This window comes from Aotus nancymaae, unplaced genomic scaffold, assembly GCF_030222135.1.
Source record: "Aotus nancymaae isolate 86718 unplaced genomic scaffold, 86718_ANA_hifiasm-v0.15.2.pri h1tg000058l, whole genome shotgun sequence".
Classification (NCBI taxonomy): Eukaryota; Metazoa; Chordata; class Mammalia; order Primates; family Aotidae; genus Aotus; species Aotus nancymaae.
The window spans coordinates 10,383,797-10,403,333 of record NW_026988472.1 but is presented as its reverse complement, the minus strand read 5'-3'; the positions used below and the strand labels follow the sequence as shown (position 1 = coordinate 10,403,333).

Here is a 19,537-nt window from a genome sequence, read left to right as displayed (position 1 = left end):
AGCCTGGCCAACATAGTGAAACCCCATCTCTACTAAAAATGCAAAAATTAGCTGGCCATGGTGGCGTATTCCTATAATCGCAGCTACTTGGGAGGCTGAGGCAGGAGAATTGCTTGAACCAGGACCCAGGAGGCAGAGGTTGCAGTGAGCTGAGATAGCGCCACTGCACTCCAGCCTGGGCTACAGAGCGAGACTTGGTCTCAAAAAAAAAAAAAAAAAGAAGAAGAAGATAAATGACTGACAGGTTTATGAAAAGATGCTCAACATCAGTGGTCACACGAAAATGCAAATCAAAACCATAACGAGATACCACTTCACACCCAGTAGGATGGCTAGAATCAAAAAGAGGGACAATAAAAAGTGTTAGAGGCCGGGCATGGTGGCCTGTAATCCCAGCACTTTGCAAGGCCAAGGCAGGCAGATTGCTTGAGCCCAGTAGTTCGAGACTGGTCTAGGCAACATAGTGAAAACCCCATCTCTACAAAAATATATAAAAATTTAGTTGGGTGTGATGGTATGTGCCTGTAGTCCCAGCTACTCAGGAGGTTGAGGTGGATCACTTGAACCGAGGAGGCTGAGGCTGCAGTGAGCTGAGATCATGCCAGTGCACTGCAGCCTGGGCAACAAAGTGAGACCCTGAAAGAGAGAGAGAAAGAAAGAAAGAGAGAGAGAGAGAGAAAGAAGAAAGAAAGAAAGAAAGAGAAAAAGAAAAAGAAAGAGAGAAAGAAAAAGAAAGACAAGTGTTGGAAAGAATGTGGTTAAATTTGAACCCTCATACAGCAGCTGTGGAGAACACTTGCAGTTCCTCAGAAAGTTAAACATAGAATTACCATATCACCCTGCAATTCCATTCCTAGTTGTATACCAAAGAAAATGAAAAACATATGTCCACATAAAAACTTTCACATGAATGTTCATAGCAGCATTTTTCATGATAGCCAAGAGTCCATCAGTGGGTGAATGGATAAGCATAATGTGGTATTTCTTTTTTTCCTTTTATCTTTTCAGACAGCATCTCGCTCTGTTGCCCAGGCTGGAGTGCAGTGGTGCAATCATGGCTCACCACAGCCTCAACTTCCTGGGCTCAAATGATCCTCCCACCTGAGCCTTCCAAGTAGCTGGGACCACAGGCGTGCACCACCACACCCGGCTAATTTTTCTTTTTTGTAGACATGTGTTCTTGTTATGCTGCCAAGGCTGGTCTCAAACTCCTGGGCTCAAGCAATCCACCCACTGCAACCTCCCAAAGTGCTGGGATTATAGGCCTGAGCCACTGCATTCAACCTATAATGTAGTAGGTATTTTCATACAATGGAATATTATTCAGTCATGAAAAGGAATGAAGTACTGATATGTGCTACAACATGAATGAACCTTAAAAATTTTATGTGAAGCAAAAGAAGGCAGTTACAAAAGGTCACATATTATATGACTGCATTTATATGAAATGTCCAAACAGACAAATTTATAGAGACAAAGAGATTTGTGATGGCCTGGGGATGGGGGGAGAGGGAAATAGAATGGGAGGGTGAATGTTAATAAGTACAGGGTTCCTTTTGGAGGTGATGAAAATGTTCTGGAATTGGGTAGTGGGTAGTTGCACAACTTCGTGAATATACTCATCACTTTATGGTACATTTTAAGAGTAATTTTTATGGTATGTGAATTACGTCTCAATAAAAAGAAAAAAAAAGAATGCACTACTGATACACATGACAACGTGGAAGAATGTCACAGTCATTATGCTGAGCAAAAGCAGCACATACTGTGTGATGTGCTTCCATTTCCATGAAGCGCAAAAGCAGGCCAAAAAAACCCTGCATATCATATGGTGTTTATGGGTACCAACATATGGAGCGATGGAGTAAAAATACTCATGAGGAAGATAAACACCAAGCTCAAGGCAGTAGAAGGAGGGAGGGAAATGGAATCGGTACAAGAGCATCTGTAATATCGCATATCTTTTAAAAACAATCTGAAGTCAATAAGGCAAAATATTAATGTTTGACAAAAGTAGATGCTTGTAACAGCACCCTTTATACTTTCCGTTTTTTTAAAAAAATCAACCAACAGTTTGGTTCTGAGGGCAAACGCTTGACTCCTTAGCCAGGCTTTGGTTGACATTTGTCTTGGTGCTTTTAATACCGCAGTCCAACAGATTCTGTCCCCACCCTGGTGGACTCCACAATGCAGAAGAGTCACAAACAGTCCAAATGCCATGGGGCCTAGACCAAGCAGGGGCTCTAGAACCCCAGAAGATGCCAGGAGGGAGTGAGCCAGTCTGGGAAGGCTTCCGAGAAGAGAGGATATTGAAGATGAGTCTCAAACTTAGGCCTGACCAAGAAGACGCAAGGCTGGGACACTGCACCCCCGCCCCCGCCCTCGTCTCCCCCAAAGCCTGATCTGGCCCCACTGATTCCCTTATCTGCCCACTCCCAGCTGCCTCCTTGCTGGCTGAACTGTCGCCGCAGACTTCTGAGCCTGTGCCCCTTCACAGGGATGGGGGAGGGAATGGGGTGAGGCCTGGCCTCATAGTCTTGGGGTTTCCAACTCTTGCTGGAGGCAAGGTTCTAGGGCACCCCACTCCTCACCCTTGGCTTCTCTTCCTGAGCCCCTTGTACTTTCCAGAAATGAAGAAATGGGGTGAATCCAGCCGCCAAACCCTTGTCTTAGATCTTAGACATGTCTCCAGCCTGCCCTTCCCTGTGAGGACAGACTTCCCTACATTGCAACCGCTGCTTCTAATAATAATAATGATGATGATGATGATGATAATTCCGACCTATAGAGCACACCATTTATGGTGTACCAGCAGGCCCTGTGCTGAGTGGTTCCTATCCATGTGGGGGGCTATGACTGTACCCACTTTCCAGATGAAGAAACTGAGGCTCAGAGAGCATCTGGCCCAGGAATCATGCAGCAAATCAGTGTCAGAGTGGAGACAAGAACCCGGGGCCCTGGAGGAAAATCTTCATTTCCCCACACCTGTGTAGACTCAGTCTGGAAGGTGAGAGCGATTACATACACTTGCACCACAAAGAGCCGGTGAGAATATGATAGAATTATGGATGGACGGCACTTAGCACAGTGCCTGGGGTCACTCAGCAAATAATGCTGCTGCTATTATTAGTCTATTAACGCTAGTATTAGTATCAGAATTAGACAAGCCTGGGCAATATAGCGAGACCTCATCTCTACTAACAAGAAAAAAAATTGCTGGGTGTGGTGGCATGCACCTGAAGTGCCAGCTACTCAGGAGGTTGAGGTGGGAGGATCGCTTGAGCCCAAGAGATGGAGGCTGCAGTGAGCCAAGATTGTCACTGCACTCCAGCCTGAGTGACATAGTGAGACATTGTCTCAAAAAAAATTCAGTATGTATTATTATCACTATTGTTGTTAGAATTAGAATAATAGTTTTAGAATTAGTATTAGCAATAATAATAGTATTAGTGTCAGATTAGTATTAGCATTAGATGAATAATACTATTACTGTGAAAATTACTATGTCCTCATAGAAGTAGAGAGTAGAATAGTGGTTACCAGCAGATGGGAGGGTAGGAGGCAGGGAGGGATGGGGAGAGGCTGTCAGTGGGTACAAAGCTACAGTTAGATAGGAGGCATAAGTTCTGGTGTTCTCATGCATAATACGATGACTAGAGTCAATGATTAATATATATTTCAAAATGGCTAGAAGAGATGTTTTCGAATGTTCTCATCACAAAGAAAAATGTTTAAGGTGATTAATATGCTAATTACCTTGATTTGATCACAATGCATACATGTATCAAAACATCATGTTTTACCCCATAAATATGTACAACTATTATGTGTCAATCATAAATTTAAAGAAATAAAATTAGTTTTAGTGCCAGTATCAATATTACAATATTGGTATTATTCTTGGTGTCAGCATATTACTAGCATTAGTAATGTAAGTAGTACTAATTACTACTAATATTGATACTCTTGTGGCCTGGTCTCACAGCCTTGGGATTTCCAGCTCTTGCGGGAGGCAGGGCTATGGGGCGCCCCATTTCTCACCCTTGGCTTCTCTTCCTGAGCCCTTTGTGCTCTTCAGAAATGAAGAAATTGGGTGAGTATCAATATTACAATTAATATTGGTATTACTCTTGGTGTCAGCAAATTATTAGCATTAGTAACGTAAGCAATAGTAGGTTTAGTTAGAAAGGCTGCGTATTCTCCCTTGTATACAGTAGGTATTCAATAAATAAATAAGGATACTTAATATTTATTCAGATTTCAGATTCAAGTGAGTTAAAATCATATAACATGGGTTAAAACTCATTTAGTCTCAACACAAAAATAAAAATTTAAAAACAGACAAAAAAACACCTCATTTAGTCTCCCCAGTCAGCCACATGGAGTGGCTTACTGGGGTATATTATTACCCCATTTTTACAGGTGAGGAGCTAAATTCCAGAGGGGATGGTAACTCTCCCAAAGTTACCCAATCTGCTAGTGGTTAGGGCAGTCTATGAACAAGGATGAGCTGGCTCTAGAGTCCATATCCTGAAACCACTGCCACATAAGTCAGAGGTACCTTTGTAGTCATTCTCCTCATTACTGATGAGGGCTCAGCATGGGGTGTGGCACACAGCAGGAGCTAAATAAACAGGAATTCGTGGGCTTGCTCTCTTTCCTCCTCAAAGTTCCCAGTTTGCATATGAGGACACTGAGGCTCAGAGGAGTGAGGTGAGAATGGTAAGCTGCCTCCAGCTTGGGCCAGTGGGCGAGCCGACCCCACTGACACAGGCTCCATCCTTGCCCTCTTTGTAGGTCTCAGTCTCCCCATCTGTAGACTACGTGGGCAGGAGAGCTCCTTGTCCCATGGAATTCCAGAACCATGACTGGGGAGTCTTACTCTCTGCCCTGTTGGGGGACCCAAGTTGTACACCTACTGTGTGCATGTGTGTCAGATGATTTCATATGGAAAAAGTGCTCAGAACAGGTTAGGTACAGGTCTGTGAGACACTGTGGTTGTTGTCATTAATATTTGGAGGAGGTGGAGAGGGCAGGAGTATGGGGACTGGGGTGCGGAGGCCCAGCAATATTCTAGTGGTCCCTTGCTGAGGGCTGAAGGCAGAGCCACAAGCTACTTCGATCCACATCCCCCCATCCCACCTGCCCAGGGTGTAATCCAGTCTGCCACCTGAAGTCTCATGAACTTCCTCTGAGTCTGTCTCTGAATATCTCTCTGTGTCTGTCTCCCTTCTCAGTTCTCCACTTGCGTCTTTGGCTTCTTTCCCTCTCAGGTTTTTTCTGTCACTTCCGTCCATCTCTCTCTCGTTCTCTCTTTGCCTCTCTCTCTCTATCTTTAATGGTCTCTGGTTCTCCCTGGGTGTCTTGCCCTCTTTGTCTCTCCTTTCCTTCTGTACCCTCTCTCTACTTCCTTCCACCTCTGTCTCCTTCTCTGTTTATCTCTGTCACTTTCTTTCTCCTCATTTCCATCTCTGTCCGCCTATCTCTATTTTTGTCTCTGTCCTTTTCCTTCCCCATCCTATCCCACTCCTTGAGGAATCATCCCTGGCTTCCACCTCAGTTTCCCGCCTCCAAGGCAGCATGGCGGGCAAGAAGTTGAGGCCACTGTCCCTGGGTGTTCCCACCCCCACACCCCGCACCCTCGCCCCAAGACAGCCTGTTACTGCGGCGCCAACAGCCACGGTCGCCTACATCTGATAAGACTTATCTGCTGCCCCAGGGCAGGCCGGAGCTGGCGTAAGCCCCAGTGGGGTGCTGACAGAGTGTGCCCCTTCCTCCTGCCAGCTCTGGTCTGGCCTGCAGGCTTAGGCTGGGTCATCAAGATATCCCACAGGCTCTAGTCCAAATCCAGCAGAACCTCTTGCAGCCTCACTCTTTTCACCTGCAAAATGGGTACAGCCACATCCCTTCTCTCCCTGCAGCCAGGAGGACTCACATACATAGGAGCCCAGCCCACACCAGCCCTGCACACAGTAAAGGCTTTATTCACTGAAAAGCCCAGTAAAGTCATGAAACCATATCAGCTATTTTCATTTATCTTGGTTTCAGTGCATTTTGCTTGTCTGAACACTACAGTCCACGAGAGCCTAGGTCAAGCTGGGTCCAAGAATCCCCAGGGTGGGCAGGGAGGGTGGAAGAGGGCCTCCAGTGCCCAAGAAATGCCCCACAAGCAGGGGACCCACCCCCTCCCCTGGACTGCCCCACCCACTGGGGCACCAGCCACTCCCTGGGGAGGAGGGAGGAGGGAAAGGGGAGGGAGGGAGGAAGGGAGCCTCAAAGGCCAAGGCCAGCCAGGACACCCCCTGGGATCACACTGAGCTTGCCACATCCCCAAGGCGGCTGAACCCTCCGCACCAACCAGCCCAGGTCAGTCTCAGCCCCCAGAGAGCCCCCAGCAAGGCAACCCTGGGCCTGCTGCCCCTATCCTTATGGCTACCCGCCCCCTAGCTTGCTCCAGGCTCCCCAACCCACGGCTGGTCTCCAAAGTGTCAGCCAGCCCTGAATCCCTTCACAGCTCCTTAGACCCACCTGTCTTTCCAACTCCCATTTCTACCCCAAATCCACCCCCTAAATCCCAACTCTTTCTGCCCTCTCATCCATTCCTTCCAAGATATTTATATCCCCTGGATCCCTTCACTTCGCTCCCTATACCCCTAGGTCTGTCTCCCCTAAACACTAACTCTGCTTCCCAAAACATGCGTTCATCCCCCCAAATCCTTTCCCTGTCCCATATCTGATTTCCACTCACCCAAACTTGTCTCTGTCTCCCTAACTTCTCCCCCAAACCTCACTTTTCTGCTCCCAAACCCCTTATCCACTCTATAACACCCTTGTCTCTGTCCCACTCTCTCTGAGCCCCTAAACCTGTCTCTGACCCGCCAAATCCTAGCTCCATCCTCTTACCCCTATCTCTGCCTCTCAAACCTACTCTTTGTTCCCTATGACTTCTCTCTGATCTCCCCAAACCATTTATCTCTCCCAACTCCCTGCCTGCTCAGTAAAATATCTGTCACTCCAAACACCAAGTTGACTCCCCAAAATCTGTTCTGCTGCATGAACCCTCATGTCTGCCTTCCCCAAAACCCTATCTCAGCACTAAAACATGTCTGCGTCTCCCGGAATCTCTCCAGTTCCAAGCCTTTCTCTACTCCAATTCTATCTTAGCTTCTCAAACTCCCCTTTAATCACTAGCTACATTTCTCTCTGCCCAAACAGATCTTTGACTCCTAAACTCCATCTCTGCTCCAGAAAACCCTTGAACTCCCCAGACTTTTCTATGACCCTCAGAATCCGACTCCCACACTACATCTCTAACTTCTCAACTTTATTTCTGACTCTCAAACTTCACCTCTGATCCCCCAACCTTGTCTGTTTTCACAACCTATTCCTGAGCCCAAAATGTGTCTCTGAACTTCCAAGCTCATCTCTGCTCCACAAAACCCCATAGCTGCCTCCCCCAAAACTCCATGGCTACACCCCTAACCTTTCTCTGACTCAACCCTATGTCTGACCCTCAAACTCTACCTCTATTTCCCCGCAAGCCCCATATCTGCCCCCTAGACCCTATATCTGCTCCCTTTAGCCCCATGAGACCCTCCCTTGAGAGCTGGGATTGGGATGTTACCTGGGGCGAGGGGCTGGGGCCGAGGGAGAGTGGAGGGTGCCAGCTGCTGCCTGCTGCCGCCGTTGGGGCAACACTTACTCTAGTGGGGCAGCTGATAAGGAGCTTTCATATCCCCCAGCCTCGAGATAAACTTTATCTCTGTCCGGAGAGTGATAACTGGGGGTGAGGGGGCTGGGCCCCTGCCATAGAAGGAGTGGGCAGCCCTGGACTCACCAAGGTGTGAGGTGAAGGAGTAGGGGGCAGTGGGGCTGGAGGGAAATCATGGTGGGTAACGTAGGGTTGAGGGGATGAGGGAATAGTGGTAAAAGAAAGAGAGCAGGAGACACATAGTGAGACAGGGAAGGAAGGAAGAAACAGAGGGAGAGATGAGGAGAAAGAGACAGAGACAAAGAGCAAGAGACAAAAGAGACATGAAGAGAAAGGAAAAACAGAGAGAAACTCAACGAGTAACAGACAGAGACAGACAGCCGGAGAAAGAGAAGAAAAGACCTGGGAGCAGAAAAGGAGATAGAAATGCAGAAAGAGAGATACCCACAGGTGGCACTGTGAAGAGACAGAGACTAACAGAATTAGAGACAGAGAGGAAGGAGATGGAGACCAAGATGGGGAAGCAAGACACTCTCTTCAGAGAGCAACAGCAGGCACCCTGGGACTGAGAAGGTGTTGGTGGTGGGCACAATTGTGGCCCATCTCTTTCCCAGCACAATCCCCAAGCCTGGCCCTGCCCCTTAGCCTGTCTACACCAGGGGTCATGAAAGCAGGGGTAAGGGGCAGTTTACAGACAGCCTTCTAGTCCAGCCCAGTCACTCCAGCCCACAGACACAGAAACGGGGCAAGCCAGGAGAACAGGGCCAGGGCCAGCATTCCAGGCTCCTTATCCTGAGCTGCATGTAGCTGGGTGTCAGGTGTATGGGACTAGTAAGAGGCACATGGACATAAGGTCAGAGGGCCCAAAGAGAGGGAAACAGAGGGAAGAGACAAACAAGCAGAAAGAGACAGAGTGGGAGAGATGCAGAGATGTTCTGAGAGATAGGAGAGGAGAGGGAGAAAGCAAGAGTAACAGAAAGAGATAAAGAACCAGAGAGAGAAACATGGGAAGACAGAAAACAAGATGAAAAAGCATCAGACATTTACAAAAGCACAGAAAGAGGCCAGGCGCATTGGCTCACGCCTGTAATCCTAGCACTTTGGGAGGCCAAGGTAGGCAGATCACTTGAGGTCGGGAGTTCAAGACCAGCCTGGCCAACATGGTGAAACTGTGTCTACTAAAAATACAAAAATTAGCTGGGTGTGGTGGCACATGCCTGTAATCCCAGCTACTTGGGGGCTAGGGCACGAGAATCGCTCAAACCTGGGAGGCTGAGGGTGCAGTGAGCTGAGATCACACCACTGCACTCCAGCCTGGGCAACAGAGTGAGACTCTGTTTCAAAAAAAAAATCACAGAAAGAGAGGACAAGCTATATCATAGAAACACAGAAAGCTGGGGGAGATGTAGAGTCAGACTTGAGAGGAAACAGAGAGTCAGGGGAAAGAGCCCCAGGGTGACACAGAGGCAGAGAGCTAGATGACAGAGACACACACGAGGCAAAACAGAGGCAAAGGGCCATCTCACAGGTCTCAGCTCAGCCCGGGCCCATCATCACCCCCAATACAACAGATGGGGAAACTGAGGACTGGGAACTGAAAGAGCCTGAAAGCAGAACTATGGTGGGCCTCCCCAAGGGAGAGGGTACCAGCAGAAGTACCTCCCACCTGTCACTCTCTTCAGAGGAAGTCAGTGGCCTTGGGGTGATTTCAAAAGTTGGGCGGGGAAGGCAGAGATAAGCAGTGGGGGGTACTGACCCCCCCCCAAGAAGTAGGGAGGAACTAAGGGGGCCTTCTGTCTGCAGACCCAACGGAGGTGGAGGGAGGAGGGAGTCAAGCCCGGAAACCATGGGGTTTCTGAGAAAGTTAGAGGGCAAGATACAATAGATAGGGATGAAGTTGAGGAGCAAAGGATGGTGAACCCTAAAGTCCTTGGGGGAAGTGACCAAGAGGCTCAAGGGACTCTGGTCCTGTACCCCATCCCACCCTCACCCAGTGTCTTCTAGATGGGGAGAGGAGAAAGGATGGGGGGACAAGGAGAATAAGAGGAAGTGGAGGAGGGGAGGAGGAGCTGGAGAAAGGGGGGAAAAGATGAACAGAAAAGGAGGAGAGAGACGAGGAGGAAGAAAATGAGTAGTAGGAGAAAGAGGAGTGAGAGTAGATCCAGAAAGGGGAACAGAGGCCGGGTGTGGTGGCTCACACCTGTAATCCCAGCACTTTGGGAGGCTGAGGTGGGAGGATCACTTGAGGCCAGGAGTTCAAGACCAGCCTGGGCAACATAGTCATACCTCATTTCTACAGAAAAACAAAAATTGGCCAGGCATGGTGGCGCACGCCTGTAGTCCCAGCTACTCAGGAGACTGAGGCAGGAGGATCACTTGCATCCAGGAGGCAGTGGTTGCAGTGAGCCGAGATTGTGCCACTGCACTCCAGCCTGGCAACAGAGGAGACTCTGTCTCAAAATAAAAGTGTGTGTGTTGGGGGAGAGGAAGATAAGGTGTGTGAGGAAGGTATAAAATGAGAATGAAGACAAAGAGAGAAGGAGGACAAGGAAGAGGAGAAACGGGAAAGGAAAAGAAAGAGAGCAAGGAGGAGAAAAAGGAAATGGGAGAGGAGAATGAGAAAGGAGTGGAAAGAGAAGGAAGTGGGAAAGAGGAGGAGAAAACAGAGATGGGAGGAACAGAGATGGGAGAAAGAGAAGAGGAAAAGGGAAGAGGGGGAAGAAGAGAGAATGGAAGGAAGAAGGGAGAGGTAGGGACAGATGAGAGTAGACGAAGAGAGATAGGAGGGATGAGAGGAAAGAAATGGGGTTAGATGGGGAGAATGGAGAGGAAGATGAAAGGAGGGGCACTTAGGAAATAAGAGAATGGAATGGAAAGGAGAGATGCAGGAAGGGGAAGACAGGAGGGAGGAAGAGAAGGAGGGGAAGGAGAGGGGAGACTAAGGTGAGGAAGAGGAGGGGAATGGGAAGTTGGGAAGGAGGAATATGGAGACTGAGGCAATGGAGTGGGAGGAGGGGGAGAGGAGGGAAGAGGAGCAGGTGAAAGGAGGTGAGGGGCGCAGGATTTCTGTGTCTGAGGACCCCTTCTGTCCTCGCAGGTTAACCCCCAGAGGCTCCATGGAGTTCCCTGGCCTGGGGTCCCTGGGGACCTCAGAGCCCCTTCCCCAGTTTGTGGATCCTGCCTTGGTGTCCTCGACGCCAGAGTCGGGGGTCTTCTTCCCCTCTGGGCCTGAGGGATTGGATGCAGCAGCCTCCTCCACTGCCCCGAGCACAGCCACCGCTGCAGCTGCGGCTCTGGCCTACTACAGGGATGCTGAGGCCTACAGACACTCCCCAGGTAACTCCATTGGGTGGCTGTCTTGGCATTGGCTGAGTGCTATTGGGGCTGCCATGGAGACCCTTGGCTAGATCAGAATACCACTGTGAGGATATCTCAGAAATGGCTGGAAGCTTCTCAAATGGACGTGCTGACCACTTTCCCTAGTTAAGTGAAGACCTGGCAATTCCAATGCTTCTCAACCTGACACATTGGGGTGGCTACACTGAGAGGCAATATTGGAAGTCTGTGGTGGTTCCCCTAGTTGTCGAGTAATCTGTGGAGCTCCAGATCCCAACAGTCATCCTCAAAAGCCCACTTGGAAATGGTCAGAGGTTATTGCAGATGCCACACTGACCAGTGGGGCTCAGGATCCAGGAAGCATCCAGTGGCCAGCAGCTGTTCTGGTAGCCTGTGGAAAAGGTGGGAACTTGGCCACCATGTTGGGGGTGCTGGGCACCACTGCACCCTTAGGGTCAGCTGGGCTGACCCTAGACTGATTTTGCCTCTTCTTTCCTCTGTCCCTACCTGCTCCCCCAACAGTCTTTCAGGTGTACCCATTGCTCAACTGTATGGAGGGGATCCCAGGGGGCTCACCATATGCCGGCTGGGCCTACGGCAAGACGGGGCTCTATCCTGCCTCAACCGTGTGTCCCACCCGCGAGGACTCCCCTCCCCAGGCCTCAGAAGATCCAGATGGAAAAGGCAGCACCAGCTTCCTGGAGACATTGAAGACAGAGCGGCTGAGTCCAGACCTCTTGACCCTGGGGCCTGCACTGCCTTCATCACTCCCTGTTCCCAGCAGTGCTTATGGGAGCCCTGACTTTTCCAGTACCTTCTTTTCTCCCACTGGGAGCCCCCTCAATTCAGGAGCCTATTCCTCTCCCAAGCTTCGTGGAACTCTGCCCCTGCCTCCCTGTGGTGAGGAACTCAAAAAAGGACAGGGAAGTTGAGGTGGGAGGGGTGGCCCAAGGTAAAGCTGAGCTGAGCCTAGCTCCCTCTTCCCCTCTTCACCCCACCAGAGGCCAGGGAGTGTGTAAACTGCGGAGCAACAGCCACTCCACTGTGGCGGAGGGACAGGACAGGCCACTACCTGTGCAATGCCTGTGGCCTCTATCACAAGATGAATGGGCAGAACAGGCCCCTCATCCGGCCCAAGAAGCGCCTGGTAAGACTGCAGACCTGCCTGACCTTATACATAGGAATGCCTGTCCTCACTCTGTACAAGAAGCCACATCTTCCCACTGTAAAGGAATGTTGTTCTCATGCTTACAGGCCACTCTGTGTGGGAACCCTTGTCCTAATACCACATGGAAACCCTTGACTTCATCCTACACAGGAAAATCTCCTCATTCGATATGGATATCCTTACCCTCACCCTGCATAAGAACCCCCACCCTCACCCTATACAGGAACCCAGCTCTACAGGAGCTCCTATCCTCGACCTACCCTTATAGGCTTCAAACAGAAACCTTTGTCCCCACCCTGCACAGCAGTTTTTTCATCCTTGGCTTCACACTGGAGTCACCCTGGGTCCTTTCCCCCAGATGTGCTGATGGAACTGGACTGGGGCGCTGCCTGGGCATCAGCATATTTTAACTCCCCAAGTAATTCTGGTACGCAGCCAAAGCTGAGAACCACCAGTGCAGTCCCCCATAGAATACAGAAAAAAAACCCCTATCCCAGACAGGAACCCCTGTCCTGGCCCCATACAGAATCCTCTGGCATCACCCTGTAAATGCCCCTGCTCTCACCCTATACAGGAAGCCCTGCCTTCAACCTGACCCTTACTTCTTGGGTCCTCCTGAGAGCCCCTGTGAGCCCCTTATGCCCACTTCCACATCCCCAGGGCAATGATTTCACATCCTCTCATCCCCTAGATTGTCAGCAAACGGGCAGGTACTCAGTGCACCAACTGCCAGACGACCACCACGACACTGTGGCGGAGAAATGCCAGCGGGGACCCCGTGTGCAATGCTTGCGGCCTCTACTACAAGCTACACCAGGTGATGCCCTGCCCCTTGGAGCCACCCCTCCACTTTCTCTGTCTTCATGCCACACTGCCCCCCACTCTGTTCCTGTTCCACCTTCTCTCTTCCCCTCACAACGTTCTTTGTTCTTTCCTCTTCCTTCCTTCCCCTTCACTCATCTCTTCTACTTTCCCTCTTCTCTGTTATTACCCTCCCTCCTTCCTTCTCCATTCCCTCCTCTTCCACCCTCCTCTTTCCTCTCCTCTCCCCAACCTCCAGGCATCAGCTAATATCCACCCCCCTGCCCTAGACCTTGGGCAGCTCCTATCGGCCTTGGAGGCTTTCCCAAGCTCAGGGCCTCACAACCTCAGGATTCCTTGAGACAATCTTTGCACCCCAAAATTATCTTACCCTAAAAGAAGTGGGGTGGAAAGGGTGGCCCTGGTTGAGACATAGAGAGGTAAAGATCTGGAGCTGGGGACATCTGCAGCCTCCCTTTTGGCAGGTGAACCGGCCACTGACCATGCGGAAGGATGGTATTCAGACTCGAAACCGCAAGGCATCTGGAAAAGGGAAAAAGAAACGGGGCTCCAGTCTGGGAAGCACAGGAGCAGCTGAAGGACCAGCTGGTGGCTTTATGGTGGTGGCTGGGGGCAGCAGTAGCGGGAATTGTGGGGAGGTGGCTTCAGGCCTGACACTGGGCCCCCCCGGTACTGCCCATCTCTACCAAGGCCTGGCCCCTGTGGTGCTGTCAGGGTCTGTTAGCCATCTCATGCCTTTCCCCGGACCCCTGCTGGGCTCACCCACGGGCCCCTTCCCCACAGGCCCCATGCCCCCCACCACTAGCACTACTGTGGTGGCTCCACTCAGTTCATGAGGGCACAGAGCATGGCCTCCAGAGCAGGGGTGATGTCCTCCTCTTCTTGTAGCCAGCAGTCTGGACAACCCAAGTCTCTGAGCCCCAGGCATCCCCTAGGCCTGAACCTTCAAAGCTTTTGTAAAATAAAACCACCAAAGTCCTGAAACTAGAGGTGTGAGTCTGTGTGTGGCTGGACAGCAGAGCCAGGTGGAGTGTGTAGCAATGCTTATGGCTCTCTGATGACAATGCATGGCTGCAATGTGTGACCATGTGAGGCTGGCTAAGGCAACACATGTGACACTTTGTGACCAAGGGTTATGATGTGTGATTGCAACAGTCTGTGAAACTTCTTGTGAAGCATCCAGGTGGTTCCATATGTCATGGTGAGAGACCAGCAGGACCTGCCGACGGTGTGGGAGACGCCAGGTGACTGAGCGCACTAGAAGTGTGTGTGCGCTGGAGCAGGTGATAAGGAGGTGTGCAGGGCTATGGTAATGTGGCTGGGCACGATGCTGGGGAACCTTTGAGACAGCGTGACGGCATACACGGTAGGCACAGAATCTGACTGATATTCTTGGAATGTTAAACAAGAAGTGTGTGTCAGGATGTCTTTGTGGGTCTGGCAATGGCAATATTTCGCTGCAAGTCCCTGTGCATGGGCATGGATGTGCATGTATGTGCATATCGTGTGGCATGTGCCATGTCACAGCATCTCTGAGTGGTGGATGTGAGCAGTTCTGTGTACATTTGTTTGTGGAGGTCTCAACAGGCAGAGTTTCAGAGGGTGTAAGTTAGGGACTATCTTTTGTCCAAGGGACAAAAGACAAGTTCAGGAAAGGAACGTGGGGAAGGGTGGAGCTGGAATGGCTAGCAAGTCAGAAGCCAGTTGTCAGAAGCTGGCTCGGGTTTGTCCGTGGGTCTTCCTGTCAGCCGGGTCTTATCTTGCTCAGCCCAGCTCAGCCTGCAGCCCTGTGGGAAATAGTAGGGAATGAGAGGGGGCGATTAGGGGAACAAAGCAGCCCCTGGAAGTGATGCTTTGACCTCAGTAGGTGGGGTGCTCTACACAGTGCCAACCCCCTCCCCAACACTCCCACTCACCTGGGTGAGCTGCTCCCCCCACAGCAGAGTCTGTTCCTCAATTTCACAAACACACAGGAGCATACTCCAAGTCAGGAGACATCCTAAGGCAGACTGTTTAAGTGGCTCTTTGGAGGCCACACAGCCAGTAGCAAGGGGCCCAGCAGGGCAGTCTGGCCTGGGGTCCGTGTGCTCAGCTGCTCCCCATAACCAGCAGCACCCTTTCCTGAGGGTTTACCACAGGCTTGGCGGCAGGCTGGGAGGCTCCAGTTGCTTTAGTTCATTAATGCCTAAAACAAATACTCTGAGGAAAATATACCCATACTCATTTCCCTAATGGAAGAGTGAGGCCCAGAACTGATGAGTAATTTACCCTGACCACCAAGTTTAAGGAGCGGATTTTGGATGGGGTGACACCCCCAGCCCAGCAAATGAGTGCTGCTCACACTTAACTGCCCTGCTGTTTATGGCTTTTCCCCTAGAGCCCTGGATATGGGGGTTGTGGAGACCCATAGGTCCCGACCATATTATAGATAAGCAGCTGTCCTCCACAGACATCAGCTAGGGGCATGCCAGCTCCACTGAGTAGCCTACTGTAGAATCACAGGAGTCCATGCTCATTGTGGGCATTGTCCACAACAGCCCTGATCCCATCAAAGCCACTGTCTGGCCTCCCCTCAGAAGCCCAGCCCTCACACCCTGCAGGAGGCCCTGTCCTCCATAAACCCCTTCAGCTCTAGGGGAACCCTTCATCTAATTATCAACAGGAAACCTATCCCGATCCTGCATAGGAATACCAGCCCTTACAGTGGATAACCCCAGCTAGGGACGTCTGGACTAAGCTGTAAGGAAACCTCTGCACACATTGGACAGGAACCCCTCTCCCGACCGTCCACACAAGCCTCAGCCTCCCTATTCGAATCCTGTCTTGACCTCAGACAGGAACATCTTTGTGCTCACACTGCTGCAGTCCCATCCTCCAGGTAGCATTTTAGAAACACCTCACTCACAATAAACTGAGTAGTGAACCATGGACCCAGCTCTGTCTCTACAGAAATACCTGTCCTCAACCTATTCAATAACGCTGTGTGTGGAATCTCTTGCCTTCATTGTTGACAATGACCCCTGAAGTCACCCTGTACAACATTCCCTGATCTCACACCCTATCCTATAGAGTCCATAGGAACCCACAATCCAACTCTCAACATGAACCTCAGTCTTAAACTTGTATAGAAAACCACTTCCTGACCTCATGGCAGGAACGCCTGTCTTGACCATCTACTTTAAGCCCTGACCTCAGCCTATACCGGCACCTATGGCCTCACCTGGTACAGGATCCCCCCTCTTCTCACTATATGGGTGGCATTTACTGATGCTGCATGAGGCTCCTAGTCCTTACCTTGCATTAGCTCCACTACCCTGACCCTCTACAGCAGGGGTTCCAAACCCCCAGGCCATGGACTGGTACTGGTCCATGGCCTGTCAGGAACTGGGCTGCAGAGCAGGAGGTGAGCAGCAGGCAAGAAAGCATTACCACCTAAGTTCCACCTCCTGTCAGATCAGCAGTGGCATTAGACTCTTATAGGACCATGAACCTTATTATGAATTGTGCATGCAAGGAATCTAGGTTGTGTGCTCCTTATGAGAATCTAACTACTGCCTGATGATCTGAGGTGGAACAGTTTCACCCCCAAACCATCCCCGACTAAACATGAAAAGACTGTCTTTCACAAAACCAGTCCCTGGTGCCAAAAAGGTTGGGGACAGCTGCTCTACAGGAAGCCTGACCCTAAAACTGTACCAGAACCTCTGACCAGAAAACCTTTGTCGTGAACCTCAACAGAAATCCTTTACTTTCCTCATTCACAGGAATCTCTGATCTTTATAGGAACTCCTAACTTTACTCTCTGGAAATACACTGCTGATCCTCAACAGGAAGCCTAATGTGATTCTCTATAACAGCCTTTGCCCTGGCCTTGTCCTAGAAGCCCCACCTGCACCCTGTACAGGAACCACCGCCCTGACCCAACAGAAGAAACATCAACCCGAACCTCTAAAGGGGCAGTGTCCTAACTCTGCACACAGGATCTTTGTCCTGACCCCACACAGGCACCTCTATGACCCCCAGCAGGAACCTGTGCCCTGAGCTGGCACAGAAAATCCTGCCCTTACACTCAACAGGAACCTCTGATTTGCCTCTTTAGAGTAATCCAAGGAATGAACCAGTATTAAAAAAAAAACCTCTACACTGTAGAGGAACCCCTGTTCTGAACTTGTTAAACAACCCTTAATAAGAATCACCATGATGAATACCTGCCTGGAGCCTGTACAGGAACCCCTGGCCTAACCCCCAGTGGAATCACCTGATCTGTCTGTCTAGTAAAACAGCTCTGATCCTGGACAGAAATAACTGTCCTGAGTATGCTGTGATCCTCTGGCCCGGCCATCTACAGAAAACCTCTCTCCTGGCCTCAAAAGGAATACGTAACCTTAATCTGTATGGGGAAAAAAATGTCTTCACAGCCTTCCCTCTCTTTACAATGTCTCCAACCCTTGTATTTCCCTGCAAACCTGCCTTATCAGGTAACAGAATCACATCCCTGACCCCAGACAGGAAACACTAACCTGACCAAGAGATACTCCTACCCCTACACAGTAAGAGTCCCTGTCTCAATGCTTTAAGGGGAACTTTCTATAGCAGTGCTCTTCAATAGAAATACGTGAGTCACGTAGGTAACTTCATATTTTCAATGTAGCCACATTAAAAAGAAAAAAATTGATAAAATTAATTTTAATAACATATCAATATATTTAACTTTACCCAATATATTCAAATATTATCATTTCAACATGTAATCAATACAAAAATTACTGAGCTATTTTAAACTTTTTATACTGAGTTTTGTAATCTGGTATGTATTTCACATTTATAGCACATTATCTCAAGTTGGACTGGCCACATTTCAAGAGCAGTAGCCACACGCGGCTAGTAGCTATCATATTAGACAGCATAGCTCTGTAGAGTCTACAGAACCCTATAGCAGACAGTGCTATAAGTTCATTGAAACCTGTTCCCATTCTTCCTGAGCTCACTCTACCTTTTCCAACCTTCCCTGCAGACAGATGTGGGCACATGACAGAGTTCCGACCAATGGAGTATGGGCAGAAGTGACATACACCAGTTCCAGGCCTGGCTCATAAAAAATCTCTCATGCAGGCTAGGCAAGGTGGCTCATGCCTGTAATCCCAGCACTTTGAGAGGCCAAGGAAGGTGGATCATGGGGTCAGGAGTTCAAGACCAGCCTGGCCAAGATGGTGAAACCTTGTCTCTACTAAAAATACAAAAACTAGCTGGGCGTGGTGGCAGGTGCCTGTAATCCCAACTACTTGGGAAGCTGAGGCAGAGAACTGTGTGAACCTGGGAGGCAGAGGTTACAAGTGAGCCGAGATCGTGCCACTGCATTACAGCCTGGGTGACAGAGTGAGACTCTGTCTCCAAAAAAAATCTCTCATGCAATCCTCCATTTTCTCTCTTTCTCTGTCTACCAACTGAAAGGCGACTAACTTCAAGGACCTAGAGGAAGACAGAGTCACAAAATAGGTTTGTCTGGGTCCATGAATGAACAGTAGTAAATATTCAGATTGGCTTTTGTATAAGCAAGAAATAAACATTTATTTGTTAAGCCCCTGGGTTACAGCGGCTAGGATAATTTAGCCTAATTAATAATAATCTCTCTACTTTTTTTTTTTTGAGACAGAGTCACCCAGGCTGGAGTGCAGTGGCACAATCTTGGTTCACTGCAACCTCTGCCTCCCAGGTTCAAGCGATTCTCCTGCCTCAGCCTCCCAAGTAGCTGAGATTATAAGTGTACACCACCACACCCGGATAATTTTTATATTTTTAGTAAAGATGGGGTTTCACCATGTTGGCCAAGCTGGTCTTGAATTCCTGACCTCAAATTATCTGCCCACCTAGGCCTCCCAAAGTGCTGAGATTACAAGCATGAGTTACCATGCCTGGCCAGTAATCTCTCTCTTTTTTTTTTTTTTTTTTTGAGACTTGATCTCACTCTATTACCCAGGATGGAGTGCAGTAGCACAATCCTGGCTCACCCCAACCTCCGTCTCCCAGGCTCAAGCAATCCTCCCACCTCAGCCTCTCAAGTAGCTGGGACTACAGATGCACACCATCACACCCAGCTAATTTTTGTGGTTGTTTTAAAAATAGAGACGGGGTTTTGCAATGTTGCCCAGGCTGTCTCGAACTCCTGAGCTCAAGCAATCTGCCTTCCTCGGCCTCCCAAAGTGCTAGGATTACAGGTGTGAGCCATTCTGCCCGGCCAATAATAATCTCTTGGCTGAAATCTAGACACCTGATCTTACTGTCTATATGAACACAAGCTGTGAACCTATACAGAAACACCTGTGACCCAGCACTGGCCCACCTGATCTCTTTGTAGGAACCAGTCATAATATAGGTCTAGAAGCCCCATCCTGGCCGTGCATGGTGGCTCACACCTGTAATCCCAGCACTTTGGGAAGCTGAAGTGGGCAGATTGCTTGAGCCCAGGAGTTCAAGACCAGCTTGGGCAACATAGGGAGACC

General features: G+C 49.7%; 1 protein-coding gene across 1 annotated transcript; it reads left to right on the top strand.

The window, feature by feature from the left end:
• The first annotated feature begins 6,266 nt into the window (after window positions 1-6,266).
• GATA1 (GATA binding protein 1) lies at window positions 6,267-14,021 on the top strand. Its single transcript, XM_012471698.2, has 6 exons — window positions 6,267-6,366; window positions 10,809-11,047; window positions 11,570-11,947; window positions 12,049-12,194; window positions 12,907-13,032; window positions 13,502-14,021. Exons 2-6 carry the CDS (start codon window positions 10,828-10,830, stop codon window positions 13,871-13,873), a joined length of 1,242 nt encoding a protein of 413 aa, XP_012327121.1. The 5' UTR covers window positions 6,267-6,366; window positions 10,809-10,827; the 3' UTR covers window positions 13,874-14,021.
• Window positions 14,022-19,537: the final 5,516 nt, after the last annotated feature.